This window comes from Ciconia boyciana, chromosome 1 (genome assembly GCF_034638445.1).
Source record: "Ciconia boyciana chromosome 1, ASM3463844v1, whole genome shotgun sequence".
Taxonomy (NCBI): domain Eukaryota; kingdom Metazoa; phylum Chordata; class Aves; order Ciconiiformes; family Ciconiidae; genus Ciconia; species Ciconia boyciana.
Window position 1 is genome coordinate 40273869 of NC_132934.1, and position 23535 is coordinate 40297403.

Sequence of the window (23535 nt, forward strand, 5' to 3'; positions counted from 1 at the left end):
CTCCCTTCCTCCCCCCATGTCTTTAGTTATGTTTCATGTCATATTCTTCACTTTGATTTAGGAAACTTTTGAATATAATTGTATGTTATATATGTTAATGCTACTACAAGAGAAAATGGTCACACCTCTGACTTTTCTTCATGGGTATTGGAGTGTCCTGTTGTCTCTCTGCTTATACAGATGAACTATGTTTTTATCTACCAAAGCGTGTTACTTTTGGATCTTTTCCTAGAGACCTGTGAAATGTATGTTGCTGTGTATCTTCTAAATCTGGTTCACTTGTCTGATGACTATACTTTTAACTTTGGAGTAAGCAAAGAGCACTGGTGGCATGCTTTAAACTCTGTTGTGTGAGTACAATGTCAGATTTTGTGGACTTTTATTATCATACGTGATATCAGTTATTAAATATTTTTTTCTGCACCTGGCAGGCTTTTTTGGTGAGATGAATCAGATGTAATCTGCAGCTTTTATTTAAATGATACACAAATTGAATTAAACTGGCAATAAAAGTAGTATTAAGTGCCATGTCCTATACTTGACTTACTGCAGAACTAAAGCTAGTATTAACAGAGGTAATACATTTTTATTAATAAGGAAAGCCAAATGACTCCTAAATACTTTTTTTTTATGTCTCATGAAACTTTGGGTCACAAGGTTTTTGAGTCAGTGACTTGTGTTTTGGTTTTTGTTTGGGGTCTTTTTTTTTTTTTTTGAGAAAGTTAAACTTTTGGGGCTCCTCATTATTTGAATGTTTTTGGCTGGTAATACAATGAAAAAGTAAAACAATTATAATAGTTACAATAATCCATTTTAATATACAGCTTGCTGTACCTGTCTTAGAAATGTGTTAGGATAGCAGAGTTAAATTGTTGTGAATCTCTTCTGGATTGTGGCAGCTGCCGCCTTTTAAAATCTACTGAGTAGACTTTCATGCCTTGAAACTGAGAGTGCAGTGTATGTGTTACTCATCAGTTTGTATTGCCATAAATGTAAAAGGACTAGAACAGTGGTCGTTTTAGTGTTAATTCTCTTAGGTGTACAAATGTTAATGCTAAAGTAAGCTGGATGTTTTTTATTGGTCTATACAATATTTGTGCAGCTAGACTGGAGGTAGTCTTAAATTCTTACATAATTGGCTCCTACTTCAGGGTTCCTACAAGCATTTAATTGGCAAATGTTTGGATGCTCTGTGTGAATATGAATGCCTACTTCCTTATCTTTCTGATAGCTGTCTCTTTCTTCATTTACTGTATAAGCTTTAAGCGATGGTATTCGGTTCCTGAGAGAACTTCACTTAGAATTTTGCTGAGAAGGATGCCATTACATAAATCTTTGTTGTTAAAAGGCATTCGGTTAAGACATTTTAGGTCTTAAAAAATAATTAATAAGCTAATATTAAATGCAATATTATCCAATACATTGTGCTCTAAACTTGAACTTTGTGGTATTTATTTAGTATTTTTATAATAATATTGTTATGCCTATATTTAGAGAAATTCTGAGTAATACATGCCAGTCGGTCAGTCCTGCAACTCCAGAGAGTGCTCCATTCCTAAAAATTGCTGTACTAGAAAAGAATGTATACAGGAAGAGAAAAAGGGAATGTGCTACATAGGCTTCAGACAAACTATTTTCTTTTTTTTATTTTTTCTTCCCTCCTCCTCCTCCTTTTTCTAGTAGCCAGGTAGATGGGTGAACCTTTCTTATCCAGTGCTTACATCCTCCCTCCCCATGTTCCAGAACTTTTTCTGGTAACAGAGGTGGGGAGAGCATTTCCAGCTTGTCCTCTGGCTCTTCAGTTCTAGAGCAACGTGTGTTTTGTCTCAGAGGCTCAACATATACCAGAAACTTAGATAAGCTTCTAGTTTCTGTTTAAGTGTATATTATGACTGTTACTTTAAGATACTTATGGCCACTTAGGGTCTTGAAATACTTCTACTAGTAAAGGGCAACAGAGTGCCCTTCAAAATCTAAAGTTCAAGTTATTTGTCTTGGATTTTCTGTGCCTACAGTCAATGTGAATCATCTGACCGTCACAAATGTGTTTTCTTTTACTATTACTTTAGTCCATAAGTATTGGTATGTTTGCATAATAAATATTTATTTCTTCCTGCTTCAGGGTTCCTTGTTCTGTTAAGTCCCTATAAACTGGTCCCATAGAGCACAACTTCATGTATGTCTGCCAAATTTAATTTTACTTCTCTTGAAGAGTTTGTATTTCTTAGTCAGCTGTAATAGAGAATTCTATTTGTTAAATGGATGTAACTTACTAATTTTAAATGGTATCATTTTTAAATAGTTTCATGTTAAAGTAAAAAGTAGTTTAACGTTGTCAGTAGTGTGAAATTAAAAAGAAAACTACCTTTCCAAAGGTTTGATTGTGCCAATACCATATCAGTTTAGCATTTTTCTGTGAATTCTTCACTGCTGATGTTAAAATGAATCAGTAACACTTATTTATACTAAAGCCTGTCCCCTATCCTGTCTCCCCCCTTTAAGGACATAAGTGCCTCCAATTTACCCTGGGGCTCAGCCTAAGGCAAGCTGTGAATGTTTGTGTCCTGGTTTAAATGTTTGTGAAGTTTTAAGGTTCACAGGTACAAGCATGTAAAAAATTAATTGGCAAGCAGTTAAATTTTTATGTTCACATCTCACCTCTGATAGCTTCCCATACTCTTATCTATTGATAAGTAAATTGGAGCACAGTTTTGAGCAGCTCTTTCTTTATTTAGATCCTGATTCATGGAAGATTTTGCTTAGTGTTTTGATTTCTCATTGAACTATAGGTGACAAAACTTAGTGACATATGTAGGAAAAATAAGGTTTGACTTAAGCATCTGCCAGTCAGTTTGGAATTTACTGGTTACAAGCTCTCCTTAGGAAGGATGATTTCTTTCTAGTTCAAAGTAGGAAGATGTCTGAAGAGGAGGAAAGCTGTTCACCTGAGGCTTTGAGGACAGACTGAGGTACTTAAGTAGTGTACTCTAGGGAAAGCTCTTAATAAAATTATTAAATATTGACTCCTGTGAGATACTTTATGCTAATAAGTAGAATGATATTAACCAATTTTTATGTGATATGTCAAACTGCTCTTGCATTGATTATAAGATGACTGGTTGCAGTGGTGCTATTAGGTTGATTGGCTCTAGTGCTGACTTCAAGTCAGCATCGCATTAAGGATGGTGCATTGAATTCTTATGAAGTATTCTATCATAAGTATATTGTACATTAAATATGTAGTTTTAGGCTTTCGCACCAAAAAAAGTTAAGTATTTGTTTCAACATGCTACGCATTTAGTAGCTAATTATTTTGAAATTGACTGACACATTTTTTTATGACCTGCTGTGTGCTTCATTACATACAGTTCTATAATTTTTTCAATAAAATAAACATGTTTGAAGTAAGACCTATTTTCTAATCCTGCTGTCGGATGTCAAAATGTCTAGAATAGGTATTTCTTCATGTTGCTTTCCAGTGCCCCACATAGAAGTTTGTGACCTAGATGTGTATGGGTTTTATTTTTTCTTTTAATGGAGTTATGCAAGTTAACATAGCTTTTATTGTTGATTAATAGCTAAAATTTGGGGGGGGGGGGGTAAGGTGGGGAAGGGACGGCTAGTGTTCATTCTTTTATAGAAAGAAAATCTGCAGCTCTCTTCCATCACTTGGGTGCATTCAGCTTTATGTTCTGCTCCATCATTATTCTGTAGAAATGCTAGCATTCAGATTGTCAAAAATTGGACATAACCCAGGAGCTGAAAAGCATGTAAACTCTTGTATAAAGAAATATATAAAACTTCCTTGTCAGCTAAGGTGGAATAAGTGAAATATTGTATTAATGAGGGTTTTAAGCAGTTGGATTTTAGGTTTGTTCTGTATGATATGTTATTTCTCAAGTGTGCTATACCAAGGAGATGTAGCTTCAGAAAGCCTTCTGTATCCCTGACTTCAGAACAAACAAGGAAATATCACAGAAGAATGCTTGAGACGATGGAATAATAAAGCCTAGCAGTGTATGGTGAACAGTAGAAGTATTTTACATATTACTTCGAATAGGAAATATTGTGGGCTGGCTGTTAGTGATTTGAGAGACATCTTGGTTTACATTCATTGTAAAGGCTTTCTATGAATTAATTCCAATACAAACACAAGTTCAGTGAAGTTACATTGCTGATTACCTTTCATTATGAATGGACTATTTTGAGGTGGGTGGTTATAGGAAATTTTGTAGCTACATAGGGTCATGTAAAAATAACATAAAACTCGAAAGAATAAGTAGGTGTTGTCTTTGAAATGCAAGTCTAGAGCTATGACTAAAATGTAACTAAAACTGTCACCAAAATGTTTGATGTTAAATTTTGTATGTTAAAAGCTATTTGCCGAGTTACTTATAGACTAATCCTAATAACAAACTTTATTTAAACTATCTTTGGGTTTCAAAGCTGTATTTGTGAATATATTGCTCTTATGCTACTGGTGAGAGTAAAACCATTGTTGAATGGAAATTTGGTATAAATCTCAGAAACCTAGAAGGTGAGCTTCTTTTGCTCTGTGCTAAAATCCTATCATGTTTTCTTTCCAAACAGAGATACAGAGAACAAGAAATTTCCACTTTTTTTTTTGTTAAATAGTGTGTAATTTTGGACTAGGGACTTTTGCTTTTTTTTAAAAAATATTTTTATAGAAATGCGTTACTACTGAGACTTGAATTTTTTTTGCTGATGCAGATACACAGTGAGTAGATCATTCCCACTTCCTCTAAATATATTTTTAAGTTGTTTGAATGGCACAGTTTTGCCCAGCTGCTTTACACTTGGGTGAAGTGTTAATGGTTAAATTGGATGTCAGTAGGTTTTGGTTTTTTATTTTAACTCAAAAATAGTGACAGCACAGCTTGGGGCAGGCAGTGCACTTTTCTCTACAGTTAGCTTTGCACAATCATCTTGTACATGGATGATTAAACTATTTGTAAATCAGTTTACAGTATGCCTTACAGTATTTTTTTTGTTTGCTTTAAAAGGCCATGATGTGAACTGCAGCAATTTAGCAGCTGATTCGTGAGTGGTTCAGTGTTTGGCTCCTGAATGAGGTAGGGATTTTGTTGGGGGGCTGGCACCTTGTGAGGATAGTGAATTTATCCACTGGCTCCTTGGTGGTGGTGGCTGCTACTTCCCAGAACTTCATTTTATTTCCAAGAAAACTGTAAATGCTTCCCTATGAAGTGTGTGCATTCATAGGCACACATTAGGCCTGTGCTTAATGTAATGAATTGTACCAATGGGTTATGTGGTGACCTTTGATTTTTCATACAGATTTTATGCATTAATTATATATCTATTTTAGTACTTTTTTTTACTAGCTAAGCTACTAGATGTGCTTCATCTAAGGTTATATTTCAGTATTGATGGCATAAGTCTATAGTAGTGACTTGGCAGAGATTTTAAACGCTTTCAAACGTAATTAATCTGCTCAAAAGTGTCAACTATAGATGATTCTCTAAGGAAACTCTCAAATGAGTCATGTACAGTACCACACAAGTAGCAGACTGAGTTCTGAGGATCTTATGATTGCTTCTTGTTCCCTAGGCTATCTGATGACCAGCAAGGAAGCCTAGATGTGCTAGAGATTAAAGAACTCGGCTATCACTTCAGTAAGTAGTGAGTTACAAAAATGGCTAAAATTAACATACCCATAAAAATTTGTTCTATCCAGTTTGGTCCTAGTTCAGTGAATATAATAGACAAAAGGTATCACCTCAGCAGCCAAGAATTAATGCATTTTAGATTGAATAATGTAAAAATTACACTACTGGAGCTAACTGATCCATCTTGCTGCTGTGTAGGGCTGTTAGAATGGGGAAGGTTAACATGCTCATGATCCTGTTTGAAGTAGGCTAGTGTGATAGGACTACCTGCAAAGGTCACTGTCTCTGCTGCAGAAGAATTTGCATCAGTCTGCAGCACTAGGCAGGCTTCAGAACTTGACAGCAGCCCTCCTTGCAGCATACCACAGGCTTTCAGTTGCTGGCACAGCAGAAGCAAGGGATGAATATAATCTGGCTGTGGTTCCATCATCTATTATTTAAAAGTTTTCCAACTGTTTATTTTCCCTTCTGCACTACACTTTGCTGCCCTCTCACTTGTGATGTTACAGATGTATACAGGGTGACTGAAATAATGTAAATTAAAGGTCCTCTTTCCTTCCCAAGGAAAGTAACATCAGTACATGTGCTTTGCATAATGTTCTTGCTTTTCTAGTTATTTTCCAGAACACTTGTTAAGCAGTATTGACTTCTAAATAAAAACCAATAATTTTATCCTACTGTAATTTAGGGGATAATGTACAGAAATTGATCTGCATATTCGGATAGTCAACATAAATGGGTTGCAATTTATGAAGGAGCATAGGGACGTTAGGTTAATAATCTTGGAAATATTCAGGGTTAAATAATTTACTTGAAGTTGTACAACAGTATCAAAGCACACGTTTAGCATAAGCAAATTATTAGTGTGTTGTAATGGTCAGCTATTAGAGAGAATACATCCAATTTGAACGTAGAACTGGGCCTGTGGAAACCTGGGGTGTTTCACGTAAGTGAGCAGCCTAAAGGTTGGTGGGCTTAAACAGAAGTTGTAGGAGCTGGGCAAGATAAGATAAAGTAGTGGATGAGCGTAGGGAATTGAATGGGAATTTCTTTATCAAGAAAGGGGACTTAGGAATCAGTTAGGAAGAAGCTTGATTTTTGGAATATTTTGAATTTTGGGTGCTTGACTTAATTTATCCTAATATCACCTATTACAGATGGAATTTGAATTCCAGTGTTTCTGTCTTAGCAGTAGCTAATTATCATAGAATATCTCAAGTTGGAAGGGACCCATAAGGATCATCGAGTCTAACTCCCTGCTCCTCGCAGGACTACCTAACACTAAACCATATGACTAAGACCATCATCCAGATGCTCCTTGAACTCTGACAGGCTTGGTGCCGTGACCACTTCCCTAAAACATGGAACGCTTCACAGATTTGTGTGTCATCCTTGCACAGTGGCCATGCTAATCTCTCTATCATTCCAATTCTAGTATGTTTCTTAGTTCTAAATTACTTTCAAAATATCTGCAATATTGTTAGGCAGGGATGAGTGGCTTCTGTGCTTTTATTTTGAGGTGTCTTCCGGTGTAGACAAAGGGGTTGCAATAAATGGATAGAGTATCTGGGATTAAAGTGCGCTGTAAGTAGCATGATTATTTCACACTGCTTCTGTAACTTTGTCTAAATTTTCTTCTAAATTTACTTCCTTTCTATTTCTGTTCTAGAAAATAATGTAGCTTTTTCAGATTTTGTTGTTGGATTGTAGTTTCTGTAACATACTCTTGTTGACTAATTCAATTATTGCTGGATCTAATGTGTTGCTTTGACAGAAGCTTGTGTTTTGTTTGCTTGTACAGTCTGAGACACACCATTTTCATTTGCTTTTGAATTTTTTTATATTAACTGCAAAAGTACAGAGAGAAAGAATAGGAGTCATGGTTTATCTTGGATTATCCAAACTTGCTTTGGAACATTATTGCCAAAGGCTATTACGCTTAGTGATTATTATGTTTATGAAGTTGTTGTATTTTCTCAAACCACAATTCTTGTAAAAGGATAATTAAGTTAAAGCTTGGGCTATTCTTTGCAGATTCTGTGCCAGCGCCAAAATATTTTCAAACAATACGTAGTTATAATTTCAAAGGTATCCTTTTAACTTGAAATACTAAGTAGTGTAATAAGTTTTAAAACACACTACTGTTCTTCTAGATTACTGAATATTAATTTTAAGGTGAAAGCAAGCCATTTATCTTGCACTGCCATTAGAAATCAGATGTGAAACATGCTACTTCATATGAAGGCTTAAAGTTTATGTTCTTACTCTAAGTTAATCTTTATGCTGTCGCTCACAGAGAAGGACTTGTGGGTGGTGTGATGGTTGGAGGCCATCTTGAGCGTGGCGATCATAAAATGATACAGAGTTTTTGATTCTCAGAGAAATAAGGAGGAGGGTCAGCAGAACTGCCACCTTGGAATTTCAGAGGGCAGACTTTGGCCTGTTTAGGAGCCTGGTTGACAGAGTCCCTTGGGAAGCAGTCTTGAAGGGCAAAGGTGTCCAGGAAGGCTGGACATTTTTCAAGAAGGAAATCTTAAAGGCGCAGGAGCAGGCCATCCCCATGTGCCAAAAGATGAGCTGGCAGGGAAGAAGGCACGCCTGGCTGAACAGAGAGCTGTGGCTGGAACTCAGGAAAAAAAGGAGAGTTTATGACCTTTAGAAGAAGGGGCAGGCAACTCAGGAGGACTACAAAGATGTCATGAGGTTATGCAGGGAGAAAATTAGAAGGGCCAAAGCCCAACTAGAACTTAATCTGGCTACTGCCCTAAAAGACAATTAAAAATGTTTCTATAAATACATTAGCAACAAAAGGAGGGCTAAGGAGAATCTCCATCCTTTATTGGTTGCGGGGGGAAACATAGTGACAAAGGATGAGGAAAAGGCTGAGGTACTTAATGCCTCCTTTGCCTCAGTCTTTAATAGTAAGACCAGTTGTTCTGTGGGTACCAAGCCTCCTGAGCTGGAAGACAGGGATGGGGAGCAGGATAAAGCCCCCATAATCCAAGGGGAAATGGTTAGCAACCTGCTACACCACTTAGAGACACACAAGTCTGTGGGGCCGGATGGGATCCACCCAAGAGTACCGAGGGAGCTGGCAGAAGTGCTCACCAAGCCACTTTCAATCCTTTATCAGCAGTCCTGGCTAACCGGGGAGGTCCCAGTTGGCTGGAGGTTAGCAAATGTGACACCCACCCACAAGAAGGGCTGGAAGGAGGATCTGGGGAACTACAGGCCTGTCAGCCTGAGCTCAGTGCCAGGGAAGGTTATGGAGCAGATCATCCTGAGTGCCATCACGTGGCACGTACAGGACACCCAGGTGATCAGGCCCAGTCAGTAGGGGTTTATGAAAGGCAGGTCTGTTTGACTAACCTGATCTCTTTCTATGACAAGGTGACCCACTTAGTGGATGAGGGAAAGGCTGTGGATGTTGTCTACCTAGACTTTAGTAAAGCCTTTGACACCGTTTCCCACAGCATTCTCCTGGAGAAAACTGGCTGCTCATGGCTTGGACAGGCGTACTCTTCTCTGGGTAAAAAACCGGCTGGATGGCCAGGCCCAAAGAGTTTTGGTGAATGGATTTAAATCCAGTTGGCGGCCGGTCACAAGCGGTGACCCCCAGGGCTCTGTGTTGGGGTCAGTTCTGTTTAATATCTTTATCAATGATCTGGATGAGGGGATTGAGTGCACCCTCAGTAAGTTTGCAGACGACACCAAGTTGTGCGGGAGTGTTGATCTGGTTGAGGGTAGGAAGGCTCTGCAGAGGGATCTGCACAGGCTGGATCGATGGGCCGAGGCCAGTTGTATGAGGTTCAACAAGGCTAAGTGTCGGATCCTGCACTTGGATCACAACAACCCCATGCAATGCTCCAGGCTTGGGGAAGAGTGGCTGGAAAGCTGCCCAGGGGAAAAGGACCTGGGGGTGTTGGTTGACAGCCAGCTGAATATGAGCCAGCAGTGTGCCCAGGTGGCCAAGAAAGCCAATGGCATCCTGGCTTGTATCAGAAATAGTGTGGCCAGCAGGAGTAGGGAAGTGATCGTGCCCCTGTACTCGGCACTGGTGAGGCCGCACCTCGAATATTGTGTTCAGTTTTGGGCCCCTCGCTCCAAGAGAGACATTGAGGTGCTGGAGCGTGTCCAGAGAAGGGCAATGAAGCTGGTGAAGGGTCTAGAGTACAAGTCTGATGAGGAGCAGCTGAGGGAACTGGGGTTGTTTAGCCTGGAGAAAAGGAGGCTGAGGGGAGACCTTATCGCTCTCTACAACTACCTGAAAGGAGGTTGTGGTGAAGTGGGTGTCAGTCTCTTCTCCCAAGTAACAAGCGATAGGACAAGAGACAATGGCCTCAAGTTGCAGCAGGGGAGGTTTAGATTGGATATTAGGAAAAATTTCTTCACTGAGAGGGTTGTCAAGCATTGGAACAGGCTGCCCAGGGAAGTGGTTGAGTCGCCATCCCTGGAGGTATTTGGAAGACAGGTAGATGTGATGCTTGCTTAAGGACATGGTGTAGTGGTGGACTTGGCAGTGCTAGGTTAATGGTTGGACTTGATGATCTTGAAGGTCTCTTCCAACCTAAACGATTCTATGATTCTGTGATCTTTTGGGGGGGTGGGGGATGGGGGATGACAAAAATCTTGCTGTTTGCACCTATTGCTGCTGAACACTTCAATGATCAGGTTTAGCAAATCACAGATTTTCAAAGGTTTCGTGCTGTGTGTTTATGCAAAGTATAATTTAATAATGAGTTGGATAATGTTTGAGCTGGAGTCTGTAAGGATGCTTGACATCCATAGTTGACTTTTTGAAAAATGGTGGGAATGACTTCCATGAGTCAAATGAAACAGCTTAAATGTCAGGAGCTCAATCTTAACTTGTACACTTAAGTGAAGTTTTATGTTCTTATTTTAAAGAAAATGCAAAAGTAAGTGGACTTTTTTTTTTAAATAAAATCTGTACTGGCTAAATGGTCACTAATCGTGTTCCTAAACACTTAGGAACTTTCGAAGCTGTATTTGTGCAGAATTTTTGACACTTCTACTGCAGTGTAAACAGAAGTTAGAAATAGCATTGTTAGGAGTTGTAGAATGCCAACATGCTGCTTGTATAAGTCTAGATTAAAAAAGCTTTATCAATACGATTCTTGATGTTGCAACTGAAATACTATGCTTTTTATAAAATATTACTTTTCCTAACTTTTGAACAGATTTCAGAATTTGCTTGAAATTATACTTTGCACACATAACTGTAGCTTTATATGAACTTACCTTTGCATAAAATACGTTGAAAGAAAGCTGTTTCAGAGGCTACAGCCTGTTTTCTTTTCTGTTAGGAGTTCTGTAGGTTTCTGTAAACGTGGTGTACAAGTTGATCTGTTTTAGCAGATCCCTGTAATATCTCTTTACATTATAATGAAGCTGTATCTTCATAACCACTTTAAAATGGTTAAAGTATGACCTGTTGCCAGAAAAGAAGAGTATGATTTCTCCCTAGGCTTCGTGGTCCAGCCTCTCTTTTGTTGGCACTAGTAATAGTGGGGCCTCCTCATCAGCAAGATTAGCGCAGTGGTTTGGATTGAAGCTTGTCTGGCTAAATAGAAGATTAGCCAGAGCAGGAAAGACCATGTCTTTCAGCTGCAGTCACCTTTAGATCAGCTGAAGGTAACACAAAATAGCATTCTGAGAAAGAGCACAACAGTTAATTTAAAATATCCCATCTCACAATGAATTCACAAAAGGAAAACTTCACACTACTTGATAGCCATGCACCTATTTTCTATACATGGGAGGAAACAATATATCCCTGTTATAAATTGAATTTGCATTATCTCAGAAACATGGGCTTGGTTTTGAAAGGGGTGTTTTTGTTATCTCTTACTTCCTGTCAGTTCTAGTAGACATAATTCTAGTTGACAATGACAAATTTTTAAAATAATGATTTTTTTTTTTGGCATTTTTTTCTGGGCTTCAGTGTCAACATATAGGGAAGAGCAAGTTCAGTGGGACATAGATATGTAAATATTAGTATTGAGTAATTTGGAATTCTCTGTGATTTCACAACAGTAGTAAGAATTTTTTTTTATTTTTTTTTTTTTCCCAGGGAAGCAAGCAGGGGTTTGCATGTAAAATTTTACGGAGTAGCCCAATATTTAATTTGCAATATTTGGAGTGGCCTTTAGTGAGTGTTATACAACTATTTTGATTATCAATATTCACTGTTTTGGCTTTTTTTTTTTAAGATCTACAGTCATCTTAGTTATTCCCTTTATGTAACTAATATCAAATGCTCTGGTTAAAGTACATAGGTACTACTCATAATGGAAATGATATATGAATAGAGTACAACTGAATTTCTTTTGTAAATGCGATTTTTTACATCCTTCTCCTCACCTCCCAGTCATTCCTGTACCACACATACTTAAATATGGCTACTGGGACACAATTAATGTAGTGTGGTTTTTTTAAATTATGAAAGAGAATTTTTAAGAGAAACTCAAAACTTTTAAAAGTTTAGCTTTAATCTTGAGTGTATGGTTAAGAGAGCTTTCACAATTCCAACTGTTTTGAAAGCTGTCTGCCTGTAATGTTAAAATCTTTGACATAAAACGTGACCCTTATTAACATGAGCATCTGCTTATAAGAGTAGAAAAAGCACCTGTTTTCTTTAACCTTAACCTTAATATTTCCTTTTCAGTATAAATACTTGTTGCTACCTATAAAATAATTGTGCTTTTGCTTATGTTCAGCGTTCTTGTTCTGTCTGCCTAGATCAGTGCTGTTCCTTTGTGCAGAATAAATTAAGATGCAAAATTATTTGGGGTTTTTCCTGACTGTTAAGTTCAGAATGATGGAAAGATTATTACATGAAACTTAATTCTTAATGCTAACTTGTAGCTTTACTGACTGTGAGGGGTGATCTTAGACACAGCTGTTCACAGGAATTTTTTTCTCTCTTCTCCCCAGAAATGTCCTATCTCTCCCTGTTGCTTGAAGGCAACAGAAACCCCAGGTTTCTGGGGTTGCACTGAATCAGTAGCAAGCATGTGATGTTAATTACATATTATTAATAACATCTGGTTTTGCTATTCATACTGCTGTTTTGTTCTGGATAGACTAAATAAGCAAGAACACTTAAATATTTTTGAATTTGAAAGCACCAGTTTCTGGTAATTGAAGATATAGCTTTTAAGGAATGACTTGGAAAATACATATAAATCTTAATGGCATCCTTTAATGGTTTATATTTATCTTGATATTGTTTGAAATATTATTGTGTATATAGGTAAATTTCTATGGGAAAATGTGCACAGAGTATGATATACGTGCCTATGCTCATTAATTTGTTTGACGGTTTTTGGTGGTGGTTTGAGGGGGGTGTTTGTAAGTTAACTTAATGTGAAATGATAATCTTAGTGTTAGTTCTCACAGATCTGTTGCAACTTTTTGAGAACCCATGTTTATTTTTACAAGTAGCATGATTTGTCTAGCTAGCACAGGCAGCAATAGCAGGGAAGAGATGGAGGCGCAGGCAGTTGGTGCATTAAAGTTTCTAGAAAGCTCAAAGAGACTATTCCTTTTTATGAAACAAAGACCAGCAATCTATTTTGGAGTTAGTGGAGCAAATGCTGTATTTGCGTGTTGTGAGACCACGTGTAAAATCTGTCCTGCTTAAAACCACTGGGTAAATGGCGGGGTTCTAGCATGTAGGAAAGCTTTGGAAAGGAGAAACAGTATGCTCAGGAACTAGCTGTGTCTGTATTACCATGCCAATGGGTACAAATTATTATGTCCTTCTGCCTGTTTATTGTGTAGCTTTGGTAAAGACTGACCTTTTTGCATTAGAGACTGTTAACTTGGATAATTCTGTGTATTTTGGGACTAGGTAGTTAATGGATGTTTAAGTCCAACTGATGACCAAAGTTCTTTGAACCTGTCAAGCATACTTACTGGATGTATTTCCAAAACATGCCAATATCCAAAATTACAAGCTTGTTGGGCCCCTTGGGCAGATTGATGAGATAATTTTTGTGCATTTGGTAGAAATAAGTTGCACCATCCTAATGTCTATTCATTGAGGTTCTTGATGGTTGTTTAGGTTGTTTACTGATACATCCTCAACTTCATTTACCATGAAGTAACAGTTTTCTTAAATGTTTGTTGGGTACATGCTCTCCTGACCCACCTTCTCTCCTTGCCACATAGACTTTCCCTTCTATAGCCTTCAGATTGTAAGGGAATGGTGAGAGACTTTTTGACAAGATGGCCTTTTTGCCTCAGTATATATGAGCAAAGCTCTAAAAATGGTTATGAAAAAGATTTTAATATCACATGATTGAGCTTCCTATATATGGACCTTTGGACTCACTAGTTGTATTATCTTTAAGAATACAGTTCCTGTTGGAAAAGTAAACTACTTCTGGCACAGCATGTCTTGAGAATATCTTTATTTCAAGGTCTTCCACCATTACATTTTCTTCCCTTTTCTCTTGTACCGTTGCAGACAAAGGTTTTAAACATAAAAATTAAAAAGTGGATTTGTCAGCACTGCGTGCTGACTGTAAGTAAGGTATAGCTGCAGTTCCTTAGGAAGCTTTGTCTAAGTCAAGTTTACTGACAAGTTGTACGCTTTCCCCTTTCCAAGCCTGTATCCATCAACTGTATGTTTGATGTCTTTACAGTTGTGGGTTTGAAGGGTTATAAGCCATACAGTATCAAATAATACCTCTGTTCAAGTATAGAATTGCACATAAAAACTCATACTCAAATTAAGGTGAACTGCAAGGCACTTAAATTGTATGATAAGCATAATGCTGTTTTAACATAGTTGAAATGAGTCTGCTCATTGTCAGTTCTTGGGCAGAGCATATTTTCACTGCATGGGAACAGACAAAAGCAACAAGAGAGCTGTGCCATACATGGGGATGCCAGTTTAGACTGGTGGAGGTGTTCCTACCTAGGAATTGTGGCTGGACATACAGTTTTCATGTTTGTTACAGTGTGTGCAATGGTCAGCTGAAATTACATCTCTCTTGTGGTAGCTGCAGTATAAATATTGGGGCAGGAATTACCAGCTGCTTTTTAGAGTTTATAGTCTAAATGGATAAGACAGGCATGCAAAATGAGAAAAATACATGTATTACATAAGTGATTGTAGGTTGACAGCAATGGAGGTAGCAAGGTCCTGGATATGGACTAGGGATGAGCTGAACAAAGAAAATGGAATGAGAGACAGATAGCTGAGATGAGGTGTGGTGAGAGGAGAAGGAGCAAGGAAGTGAGATGAAGACTGTAACAGAAAGAAAAGGTCAAGCCAGTATAGAAAAGGCAGTCAGTGAGATGTACAGAGAATTTTCTGAATGTCCTGGAAACCAAAGGTACTGGCCTTGGTCGGCTCTGGTCCTGTCACCTGGGGTACTTCTCTGGCTTCATCTGACTGGCCATCTCCGCTGGACAGAATATTTGACAGTGTGGTGATACTCATCACCCTACTGATTCACTAAACCCCAAAGTTGATACAAAAGGGCCAATTGTTATTTTCAGGGTATTTCCCAGTAGAAGTCCCTGTGGCAGGAGATGGAATGCTATAGGAAAGACAGGGGAAAAAAAAAATAGAGGTAGACAGAAAAGGAAGGAACACTACGTTCAGTAGTCATGCTTTATGAATCATCATATAAAATTGTTACCTGAACTGTGTGCTTCTGGAAAACCTCCTTATACAGTACAGTGGGGTTTTTTTTCTTTATCGACTAGGTGAAACTCATTATCAAAAGATAGTAGATCAGAAGTACCAGTTATGTTAATGAAACCTTTAAGTTTACACTTCAGACTTCATAGCTTTGTTACATAGCAAACATTTTGATTTTTCTATCCAAAGAGGCACATACTTTCAAACCGTGTGTGTTCATTGATGTTATTTCCATTGTTCCATGCTTTAGGATACTCAGTAATCACTTCTGTAGTTTACATCAGTCTTGTATGTAATGTAGTGATATGCTAAAATGTAGTCCTTTGCAGGAATATATTTCAACGCCAAGTTCAAATGTAGTTTTTATTCTAAAACTTCTTTTGAAAATCTTTAAATATTGGAGAAAGGAGTTGTTTTTTGTTTGCTTTGTTTTTTTTTTTAATGCTGACATTTATTCTTGGTCATAAGTTGCTTAAGGCTAGAATGGAGGAACCAAGTCTGACTCCTTTGTGTTCTGATAAGATACGTCTCACCCATTTACTCTTGAATTGAAAGCAGTTAACTTACTACCTAAATATAATGTATTCTAGAAAGTTACCTGACCTTGATTTCAGAGCTACTCAAGACATCAAAGCTCCACCAGTTTTCTTGTCAGCTATTACAGACATTAATTACCATGTATTTATTATATGTTTAATTATTTGGTGGGTTTTGTACTTAATGGTTTTTTAAAACTACTTTTTTTTTTTTAATTCTCAAAGGTTCTATCAAGTTGTCTCATCTTGAAGTGTAAACTCTTTTTTTCCATTTGACCAATGATTTTTTGGGTGTAAATATTTATTAAACTGTAACTTCTAAACCTAGAAGTCCCATCTTAATCCATTTGTAGGGAACTTACTTGCTTAGGACAGAATAGCTCAGGTATCAGGCAATATCCCACATCTCTTGAACACAAGAGAGCACTCAAAAATCATTACTGCATTTTTTTTCTTAGAATAAAACACTATACAGGGGTTTTGGGTGACAGGGTGTTCAGCTAATAAAATATATATGAAATAGCTCCTCAGAAATTACTTTTAAATTGCTGTATTTTGCTATGATAAGTAGTAAAAACAAATTCTCTCTGTGGACAGTGCTGTTTTGGTTTAGCTGGTTTAGACTTTTTGTATATCATTCCCTGGCTGTTGCTGAGCAGTTGAAATGTGTTGTACGGAGTGAGAAGATCCTTTAACTGCTTTACAGGAGTTTGAATATTAAAGGTGGTAACAAGCAATTTCCCTTACCTAAAAAAAAATTGTTAAAATGCATAGTTCACTGCAGAAATGCTAATAAGCTGGAGTAGAGAAACATAACAAGGGAAGTCAGTATTTCATATAGATATTTTACTGCTTTGAGTTTTCACCTAGAGAGTAAATCTAGAAGGGACTTAGTAAATCAACTTAAATGTCTGTTGGAATTTGATTTTGACTTGTAGTCTAGTTTAAGATGTTGAATCATATAAATTAATAATAAATTTAAAATACAAATCTAGTTCTTAGAATTGAGCAAATTAGAATAGATTTTTGTTTTCTTTCCATTCTTGTCTAAGTAAGTGCCAGCAAGCTTTATGGGCTTGTTATTTAGATGAGTTTTATGCCAAAACATTTTACATCCCGTGTTTTTAAACAAATTGTGCTGTTTTGCTAGAGACCACCGAGTTTTAACCCACAAAATGCTGTAGTTGTACAATCTGTGAATGATTGTTTTTTTATCATCTTTGGGCAGAGTTCCAACACCCTGAAGCAGCAAATTGGCTGTTTATGTAACTAAAGTTATCTGTCTTCTAGAAAATTGTTGGATTGGGGTGGTATCCATTTTGCTTGTTGCACCTGCTTTAAAATTAAGCTGCAAGCCTCATGGATGAGTCAGAATCATAGCTTTTTAAATGTTGCTGTTTAAAAAAAACCTGCCTAAATTTGAATTCTTCTGTGTCCTGTCCGTTCTTTCAAGTTTTCTGTGACTCTTCATTGAAAATACGGTGTGATTGATTAACTGCAGCACAGAATAGAGTAACTACAAAGGTGTATCTGTGGGCGTAGTTTCAAAGAGCATTTCTCTTTGTGGTGCTGTTGGTATAAACAGTGCCACCCCCGGATTTGTGTTTGGGTGTTCATGTGGTGAACCTGATCAGGAAGCTGATCCAGATTAAAAAATAGCTGAGCAGGGAAAATAATAATTATTTTTAACCCAGATCAGTTATGAGTGACATACTGATGTTTGGAAGTGGGGGGTAACTGAAGAAACATTTCTAGAAAGGAAAACCTGAGATAGCTGAAATTCAGGTGGGTATTGGGTTTTCTTATTAGTTTTTTCTTTGTATTTTATTTCTCAGTAGCAATAAATTCTATTTTGTATACATTTAGGTGGAGATGTACATATTAGCTGGAGGAGGAACATAAGTCAATTTATCTCTGGTCAGGTTGTGCTAACGAAGCTGTGATCTGGGTATGGCTTGAAGTCCCAGCTGAGCTAAGCATGCAGTTAGCTGTAGTCCTGCTCCCCCCTGCACATTCCTGCCTTCTCTCAGTTGTGCCAGCTCTGTCACTAGGCCAGCAGGGAGGCAGCTCAGGAAGCTAAACTGGCTGAAACGTAACCTTCCAAAAATATATATTCTGTGGGCTTGCTCCATGAAGGAGCTCACCATGGAGACCGATGAGAGCTAGAGCTCACCTGTGGCGAAGAGCAGCAGGAGAGCCCATCGCTGTACCTCCGACTTGTGTTATTGTGTAGCCTCTGGACGGCAGGAGCGTGACCTCCTGAAAGGTGGCTGCGTGTATTTCTAAGCAGCCCTGCCACCCTGCTCCTGCTCTCTGCACTGCCTGCCTGTCCCTCCGCACTACCGCTGCATGACGCCTGCCTGGTTTCAGCAATCACCTCTCCCCTGCTCCCCTGGCACCCTTGCAACTCTCCATTGCCTCTTGCAAAGTGCTGCTCAAACTGGAGGGGAGAGGAGGAGAGATGGGAAGGGGAAATGAGCCTTGAACTTGTGGACTTCAGTTTGAGGAATGCTGGTTTAGGAGATGCAGTGGCTGACGTATGAATAGGGACTCTTCATAAAGGAGACAATTTGTCTGCTTTAGCCAATAAAGCAGTTAACGCCAAGAATACTTCAGAATTGGCAGCTCCCGTGGTGGCCTGCAGGGCTTTCAGAGCATCAGTGGTACATTTATTTTGGTTTCTTGTTTGCAAAGCCTTTTTGAAGTTTAATAATAAAAAATGTAATAGAAGAGCTACTGTTCGTATCCTTTAAGCTAATGTACTCTACGAAGTGGTACTACTTCAGTATCTATTAAATAGCACAGCTGGCACAGCATAACAAGAGTGTGATCTGTGTGGGTAGTGTTATTGATGAAAAAGAGTATAATATAAATGTGAATAATTAATGTAGTGTACCCCAGGAGCACACATGTTGGTTGGTGTCCCCCTGCTGCCTTCAGTGTATATGTTTTGCACTGTGGAAGTTCATCAGAAAAATAATTAATTGTGTAGCTGTGGAGGGTAAAATTTGGAGGCTTTAGTCGCAAGTAAAGACAAGACCCTGTTGTGGAATTGATACTATTTTCAAAGGGTGCTATGGGTGCTGCTTTGACGTAGTCATGGCTAGTAATGGTAATAAAGTCTTGGCATCTTCAGCAGTCTCTAGAATTAATCTTTTATGAGAGAAAACGGGCATTCAGTATAGCCATCAGATGCTAGCAAAATGGATGGGCAAGGACAAGCTTGTCCATGCTAGCTATAAACCAAATCAGCTTGTTTTCCATAGGCAAGAGTGTTTGAAGTTTTTGTGTGGTATTTTAAACTACATCAACCTCATTCTTAATATCTAGAAGTTGCAGAAGTTTGCAGCATGTAAGATTCACTCATAAAATAAGACAGAATCATAAAGCCATCATGAACTCATATGTAGAGATTACCACTGAATGTAGTTGGTAGAGAAACAAAAAAAATCTATGCTAAGGCTTTGAGGGCTACAGTATTCCAGGTTATATTTGACACACTACAGTACTCAGAATTCCCCATAGCCAAGGAGAGGTGGAGGTGTGGGAGGTTTGTCTGAGGCTGAAACTTGAGGCTACTGTCCCAGCACCAGGAAAGTTCAGTGCACTTCTTAGGCCTTTCATTTAGAATTTTTTTTTTTAATGGAGTTATGTCAATCTTTTGCTCATTCAGAGAGGATTATAGGTGAGTCTCCATATGTATTTATGAATCCCAATCTTGGGATATGACTGCTGTGTGAGAGCATGTGCTGCACATATTCAGGCATCATAGTTGTTGATTAGAAAACATACATGTGCTATCAAGATGAGAATCCAGAAAGGTTATTTTTATCCTTAAAATGCCTTATCCTTATCTGCCACTTAAGATAACAGGTGATAATTTCAGTACAATAAGGTGAATATGACTTTTCTGTGTAGTTGAAGGTACCAATGCTTATAAATGTCATGTGATACACAAAGTTGACAGTTTAATCCTGAAAACCTTCCACAGAAATTATTTTCCAAGTGACACCTAGTCAAACTTGTTAATGGAAGGAATCGTATGGAAGGGCTTGTTTAAATAAAAGTATAGATGACTTTTTTGGCAAGGGAAGCTTCATTTTATTGTAAACTTCTGTTCTTCAAAATGGGCACCTTCACTGTACAAACAGTCTTTCAAACGACAAACTTGGGACAATAAAATGCCTGAAGAATAGCCTTCAGTAATGTCTTGGGAAGAGTTAAGCCTTACAAAAAGACTAATAAAATCGGACATTTTTTTTTTTTTCATTTCCACCCTCTCAAATCATCTCACCCCTGATAATACTCTTCCAGGTAATAAAGATATAGTTGGTAATAGAGATTTAGAAAGGTGTCCCGGGGAAAAAAATAATTATGTAAATAGTAGCAAATCATGAGGTCCACAACTGATGGTACTGAGGAATTTTAAAATGTGGCTGGGTTTGCAAGCCATGTGTGCATTCTTATGTTACAATCCATTATTTTGAAAAGTAAGAGAGAGCAAATGGTTACTCAGGCTAACTTTGTAATGAAACCAGTGGTTCTGTGACAGTTATTTTACAATACTAATTAAAGGTAAAATTAGTTTATCTTTTTTGGAAGAATGGTATAACAAAATTCAGTGCAAGATCCTATGGAAGGGCAAGGTGGTATTTGTTTCTCTGATCTCTTAAGTTACTTGACACTTGTTCTTTGACAGATTTCATTTGCTTGCACTCTTGTGTCCGCTTGCTCAACAAGCAGCAAGACTTGTGCCCAGGTGGTTTAGGCAGGATCCCTTGTGAGTGGCACAGGACAAGAAAAAAGCTGTCAAATCCTCATGATATCTCTGGAGTTCCTCTGGACTGGTAATGCCAAACTAATTTTTGGATGATCTTTTATATCTTTTGACTATCATCAGGTGGTGTGGCGTGGTTATCTCAATCTTTGGCTTCCATAAGTCTTAGGATGGGCAGCAGTTCATTGTCTGTTTTTCCTTTTTTTGGAATATATGTTCTAAATATATGTCAGTAGTCTCTTTTGAGGATGGGCTAACTGGAAAAGGAACGATATATGCAGTGCGATGCAACCTCAGTGCTATCCTCCTTGTGTTAGGCTGCAGGCTTTTCCACTGGCAAGTTGTCTGTGCTGTGGTCTGATCAGAGAACAAGCCTTACTGCTGTGACAACTGTTGTGGGAATGGTGCTCTTTCTTATCAGGACAAGCTAAGCTTTAATCCTTGTTCTGCTGCTTGTTCTGGTGTGTAGACACTGACACACGCACACAAAAACACCCACGATTCCAGTAATGTTGAATATCCTTCTAATGTTACTTCTACAGTTCTTTACAATATTAGGAAGAGATTATACAAACAAAGCAGGCAATTAATTATGGATTCTGTAGAAGGGTATGTTTATTCTTGGCTAAAAGAAAATGTTGTGTGATGTTAACATCAGACAGCATTTATCTAATGTGGTGTAATAGTAATCCAACAGAATAAAGCTTTGTAGGGCTCTATATTGAGAGGTCTGGGTCGCTACAGAAATTTCTGTAGTGTTTCAGCAGTGTTCAAGAAGGAAACATTTGATAAGACCCAAAAAGGAGCTTTTTTAAAAAATGGAAATATAATACAAGGAAATGGACCTTTTAGCTGTGTTAGTTGTAAAGCACTAAGAAAAAATATTTTTTTGTTTAATGGAACTTTGCTCCCCACTGTACAGGTAGATCAAACTACAGTTTTTGGTAACTTCCATTTCAAATAGGAAAATACTTTTTAGGGCATGGATCAGCTAGACTAATGGGGAGTGTGTTAAATCACTAACAAAGGAGTGCTCAAAACTAAAGAAAATGTTGTAGGGGGGGTGACGAGTTATTTACTTGCATAGAAGTTGACTGTAAGAGATTCAGCAATGAAAAGAAGAAAATGGTTGCTTTGATGCAGAAATATGGTTATACTTGGGTTTTACTTAAATCCGCTGGGCAGATCCTAATAATCAGAATTTTAATCAGTTGGTGTAGCCCAAAGGACAGACAGGCATCTACACAGTCAGGTTACCATGGTTTAACAAATCAGCCACATTAATTAGATGCACTTATGCTCTTTTTCATTGCAAATGCAAAGAAAAAAATTTTAACCTAAACCTGCTTTTTGGCAGAGGCAGTTCAGTGGTGACAAAAGGTACCCTAAGACCGTGGATCTTACTTCTCATCAGCTACCAGTGAAGAGTCTACATAGTTTTGATTTAGAGGAGTAACTAGCTATTGTTAATCTTCCCCTTTTATACAATGAATTGGGGTCACAGGGGAGGTAAGGTTAAATGATTATTAGAATTTCTCCTTAAAGTGGGAAGAAAAGAATGTACAAGAAGCACGTGAGGAGGCATGTAAACAGAACTAAGAAAATAAGAGGTCTTTCAAATGTGATGAAGAGACTTCTGTGCAGAAAAGGGAGAAATGGTAAATACAGGGGGCAAACTATTAAAAAAAAACAACCCAGATTTAATGATATCTTGGGAGGATGGGATTGTCAGTTTTCGAAGAAAAAAACCCCATGTATTGTATCCTTGTATCCAAGTGCTAAGAACTTGTATCCAAGTGCTAAGAACTTGCTGATAGAGGAACCAACAGATGGATGAAGAAGGGCACATATTGAGAATACATACTGAAACTGTATTTATCTATTTATTTATTTTTATAAAACACAGTGGCTTGGTCTTAGTTTTGATAACATCTTACTGAATCTGCTTAACATTTCGGTAAGAAAGACCTTGCAGGCTTTTCAGTGTTGTATCTATTCATGTATTAGAAGACTGTGCAAAACATGTCAAAACATAAAAGCAAAACTTAACCTTTCCTGAAATGTTTGAATGAACAATATTTGAGAGATTAAAATATTACAAAATATAAACTCAATGCCATTTACTTAATTACAAAATTTGGCACTTTGCTGGCTTTGAAGACTTGGCAAGAGCTGTGGGCCTCAAGTTTTAGGAGGCATTTGTGGTTAAATATTGGAGAGCTGACTCACTATTTAAACAGTTTCAAGCCAGGCATCCTTTTCAAGAATTAAGCTAGATTCTCTCTTCCTCTTAGGCCCCATTACTTGACTTAATTGTTGTAGCCTTCTACTTTATTTTCCCATCTCCTTGCCTTTCTCCTTGATCCTATATCCAAAAAGCATTTCCATAGCAGTGATGCTTAAAACTTCATCCTGTTTCTGCTGGTTTGTTGTTGTGTAAAAATGATGCTTTTTGTATATGCTGTTCCTCAGAGGACATTTTTTAAGAGATTCAGAATTTCCAATAATAAAATAATTTAGTAGTGCTTGCTTGTTTAACCTAATGTCATGGTTTGGAGTTTGATATTCTGGCTGTTTCTTTTAAAAGGATGTAGTTAATCTGGCAGACATTCACAGAAAACAATATGGTGGTGTGGATCTGGAGAAATTGTTTTAGTAAGAAATTGAAAAATATTTGCATGTGTGTAAGTTGTTTTAAAAATGATACCAAGTAAAATATAAGTCCTGTTTCTCTGGAAGTTCAGAGTAAGAGGATCAGTTTTTGGAGAGCGATTAAAGAATAGAACAAGGAATGTTGTCCCACATCCTCAGAAGGATTAATGGGGATGGTGGAGCAAACAGCTTGTATGGTCCTGTTGAAGATGCATGTTCATTAAAGACCTAGAGTTTTTGAAATGG

General features: G+C 37.7%; 1 protein-coding gene and 1 non-coding gene across 7 annotated transcripts in view; one reads left to right on the plus strand and one right to left on the minus strand.

Annotated features, from left to right (window-relative positions):
• Positions 1 to 23535, plus strand: part of FRS2 (fibroblast growth factor receptor substrate 2) — a 61773-nt gene that overhangs the window by 8401 nt on the left and 29837 nt on the right. For 3 of the 6 annotated variants that reach the window (XR_012042844.1, XM_072863437.1, XM_072863425.1), the window contains exons 2-3: positions 5025 to 5093; positions 5590 to 5654. The exons of 1 other annotated variant lie outside the window; for it this stretch is intronic. Coding sequence is in view for 1 of the 5 variants with exons in the window: in XM_072863425.1 (XP_072719526.1) it covers positions 5089 to 5093; positions 5590 to 5654 (70 nt within the window). In the remaining 4 variants the exon portion in view is untranslated. The remainder of the gene's footprint in view (positions 1 to 5024; positions 5094 to 5589; positions 5655 to 23535) is intronic. 2 more of the 6 variants (XM_072863446.1, XM_072863464.1) reach the window with 1 other exon arrangement.
• Positions 7004 to 7103, minus strand: LOC140646727 (U6 spliceosomal RNA). The gene has a single exon (XR_012040533.1). It is a non-coding gene; the product is annotated as a U6 spliceosomal RNA (small nuclear RNA).